The sequence below is a fragment of the Trichinella spiralis genome (genome assembly GCF_000181795.1).
Source record: "Trichinella spiralis strain ISS 195 chromosome Unknown Scfld9, whole genome shotgun sequence".
Taxonomy (NCBI): domain Eukaryota; kingdom Metazoa; phylum Nematoda; class Enoplea; order Trichinellida; family Trichinellidae; genus Trichinella; species Trichinella spiralis.
In genome coordinates, this window is record NW_003526948.1 from 3,302,804 (window position 1) to 3,306,762 (window position 3,959).

The 3,959-nt window shown below is 33.4% G+C and overlaps 1 protein-coding gene across 1 annotated transcript; it reads right to left on the reverse strand.

Annotated features, from left to right (window-relative positions):
• Positions 1-3,361: 3,361 nt before the first annotated feature.
• Positions 3,362-3,746, reverse strand: Tsp_05434 (protein ZNF452; the record flags this gene model as incomplete). The annotated part of the gene is made up of 1 exon (XM_003371729.1): positions 3,362-3,746. A coding segment is annotated over one exon (385 nt), but the record flags the coding sequence as incomplete, so codon positions are not given.
• Between the last annotated feature and the right edge of the window lie 213 nt (positions 3,747-3,959).

Here is a 3,959-nt window from a genome sequence, read left to right on the forward strand (position 1 = left end):
GATTTACGCATCTTCAATGGAAAAGAGGTGAAATACTTAAATATACATGCATTCATAGCAAAACATCAGGAAAACAAGTTTCAGTATAAAATTTTCACCTGAGTGTAGCATCTTCCGCTTGCACCTTGGTTACGCAGCGCAACCGTTTATCAAACAGCTCCGTAATGAAATAATAACTATGCATTCCTCTCTTTGTGTATTACTTAGTAACCTTCTTATCATTAATTTGGCAATTTAAATAATGTATCTTACTGTACTTCAATTATTAATTATCTTTCCGTGATTTTATTTTTGAAATGTAATTTAACTTCATATTATAAAAGATCCTTTTACTCTTTCTCTTTCCATCTGCTTTATTTCCTTTTTATGCTTTGTATTATGTGCTCATGTAAAATAAAACTGTCTCCTGGATTTACGCCATTTATGTAAAATGAGACTTGCATTTATTTCACAGACAACATTGAAGCTGTGCTGCAGTCAAGCCGGCTATCATCAGTTAGATTAATACTTGCAGATTTTCATATACACTTAATTTATTGCTTTTTGATTCAGGCCTGAATTCCAGATATATTATAATGTCGTTAGTGATTGTTGCCATTTGCACTTGTTTGCGCACAACGAGACGTCCAATGATTTTCTGCAAGCTTCACATTCCCGCGTCAACCCAACAAAAAGGCCAACCTGATTATCATATTCAATTTTCCAGTGGCCGCTTCAAATACACTTCCTTTAAACGGCTTCTTTATTTTGCACCTATTTTCGCAAAAATTCTGCCTACTTTCTCATACGTCCCTCATTTCCGAGTCCCAGGTGTGAATGGCTGTCACTATGACGAGTTTTATTCGTTCAGCTTGGATGTCTGATTTTTATATATATTGCACATACACACTAAAAACCTCTTCTCCACCTTCCTCTCTTCGAACATCCATTTCAGCTGCCAACTCCATCACCTACACGCCATCCCTACAATCTCCTCCCTCCTTGCCTCAGTCAGTCGATTTTTTATAAAATTGCTGCAGGAAATGTTGCTCTCAGCTGCTTCTTTGATTTCCTGATTCTTGCGTAACTGACACTTTCATAAAAATCTGAATGTGCTTGAAATGCTACGATCAGTAGTATGTACTGATGTTGAGGATCCCGTAGGATAGAATGTGTTTCTTGTGAAATCTTGTGCGGTCGAACCACACTTTATCAGCAGAAAATTAATTACAGAGTAGAAATGAAGCTGAAAGTCCATATTTACAATTTTGTAAAAACAAATTATATTCCTTCATTTAATATAAAACATACAGTGGCGTTTAATTTATAAAGATGGGCGGATGTAGTATACAAAAGATTTATCATGTACATGTATTATTATACATGACAGTCTGACGAAGAAGAAAATAGTACCGTTTTTTCATTAAAAATAATTGGTATCTCAATCATGCGATAGAATAGCTTTTAAAGTAATAATTTTAATTGTATTTCGAAAGAACGGCAAGTTTTGATTCCGTTTGAAAAAAAAAACTTTTCTATTACCAGATCAATATCAATGGAAAAGTCAGAGTGAATGTACACATTACGGCAAATCCGTTCAGCCGCTCTTCTGTCATGGTAGTCCAGAAATAGCTTTTAAGATATTTCACTGCAGTAAAGCTTCGTTTTGCGCTGACTGAGGCGATTAGGTGAATTGTGAAAATCTGCACGAGTTAGGACACGATCGGGTAATAATCGTTGTTGTTGAATTTTAATGCATAAACAAATCAAATGCCCAAAGTGCTATGTTCGCTGAAAATCACGTATGCTAGATGCCTTTCGAGGAAGTTACAGATTGCCAACTTTACTACATATTAAGATAAGCACAATGCGCTTACTTTAAAGGCAATTTATAACGAAATTATTGTGCAGAATGCGCTGAAACTATCCATAACGATGTTATTCATTACTGCCAACATCTGCCAATCACAACAAGTTGAAATTTCTATAAAATATTTGACTATTTTAATGAATATATATAAATGCGATATAAGAAGGAAAAGAAGAGAAATAAAACTTAGAGAGCAAATAAGTATGCAAGAAAAATGATTTTGTGTAGATTTATCGCAAATGTTTAAATAATCGAGCAAACAGAAGTATCTTCTTCAAATAAAATTTGCTACTGACTTTTCTTTATTGCTTACAGCATCCTGAAATTTACTACGCAGTTTCTGGAGAAATTCTCCAAAACACTATCTTTTATTAATATAAGAATATAACGAACAAAAAAGCACAAATTTTGAAAAAAAAATTTCGCTCATTTTTGCTAAAACAACCAAGCGTATATATACACCATGAAATTTTGCAATTTTCGAGAAATCCAGAAAAAAGTGGGAAGCATACCCATGTATGAAGAGAAGCAGTATTCCAAATTGAGAGGCCATTCATTCCACAACAACTGTGTAAAGTGGATTGAAGCTCTAGAAAACACTCAATTTTATCAATATGAAACTAAAGAAATCAAAAGAATTCCAAATTTTGAAAAGAAATTTTTCGCCGATTTTCGCAACAACAGCCAAGTCTATAGGCAATGAAATTTTGCTATTTTTGAGAAAAATTATTTTCTCCAAAAATTAATGCAATTGATTTATATCAATAGAGAATTATTTGCTAACTGTAATAAAATTATACCGACATCTCCGGATTGGATGTTTGTTGCGATATATCAAAAAAGTAAAACCGAAATAAGATTTTAACGAAGTCGAAATAAAAAGGAATGAAAATTAAAAGTATAATAAATGTAAACAATGAATGATGTCATTAATTTTTACAACATAACTATCAACACTTTCCTCCCAAAAAATGAATTGATGTTAATAAGAATTATTCCTGATTTTCCTTAAAGCAACAGGAACTTTCAAAATTAGAAACCTTTGTTCTCTGAATTGTTTTGTCTTATTGCAATTCAGAGATAAGAATTATCCAAAATTATCACATTAGAAAGCTATTTACCGACAATATGCCAGTATTTTCATTCTATAAATTTCAAATGCTAAAACCGGCAACTTTATCAAATTTCTCAAAAATCATCCATTTCAGGTTATTAAAAATTTACATACCTTTAATTTGCACAGAATTGGTTGTTGTAATCACAAAATTATTTTACAATACGCCGCAGTTTTTGACAAGCGTGGAATAAGTTCCATTGTACATACAGTTGGATTCCTCTAGAGCAGTGGTTCTCAAACCTTTCTGGACTGCGACCCAGTTTCGAAAACGGTAATTTTTCGCGTCCCACCTGCTTGCAATGCATATTTTAAAAGACAAGAGGGGTTAAATTAAAAAAATATTAGTTTAATACTTGAAATTTTTTAATGAACAAGCCTAATTAAAATCTATAAGTTTATTTGTCAAATGCATAATGAGGTGTATGCGAACAGTGGGCTTGTTTTCTGTTTTGAGTGATCACTTCTTCGACGTCCGCACTAAAACGTTCTGGTTGTAGTCGCAAGATGTTGGATAATTGCAGCTTACTTCGAAATTTGCTTTTAATTTTATTCATTGCTGAAAATCCAATTTTGCACAAGTAGAAAGTAGTAAAAGGATGCAGCACTTTTAATGCAGCGGTGGAAGGAGTTGGATACGTGTTTAAAATTGATAGCCAAAACTGTGTCAATGTTTTACGATCAAAACTGACTTTAAACGAAGAATCTTCAGACAAATCGATTAATTCTTCATCTCCTTTTGTGGATATGCCGGTACAGACAACATCTGCGTGCTGTGAGAAGCTGGACAGAAATAATGATTCTCAAATCATTGTTACTTACAACTTACTTCTTCTCCCAACAATATTCGATGAGTAAAACTCTCTTAACAAAAATAGAGACTACTCCTATACTTTAAAATTTTACGCGACCCACCCAATAACTGCTCACGACCAACTGGACCACAACATACCGCGACCCTCACTTTAAGAACCCTGCTCTAGAGATTCGAACAAA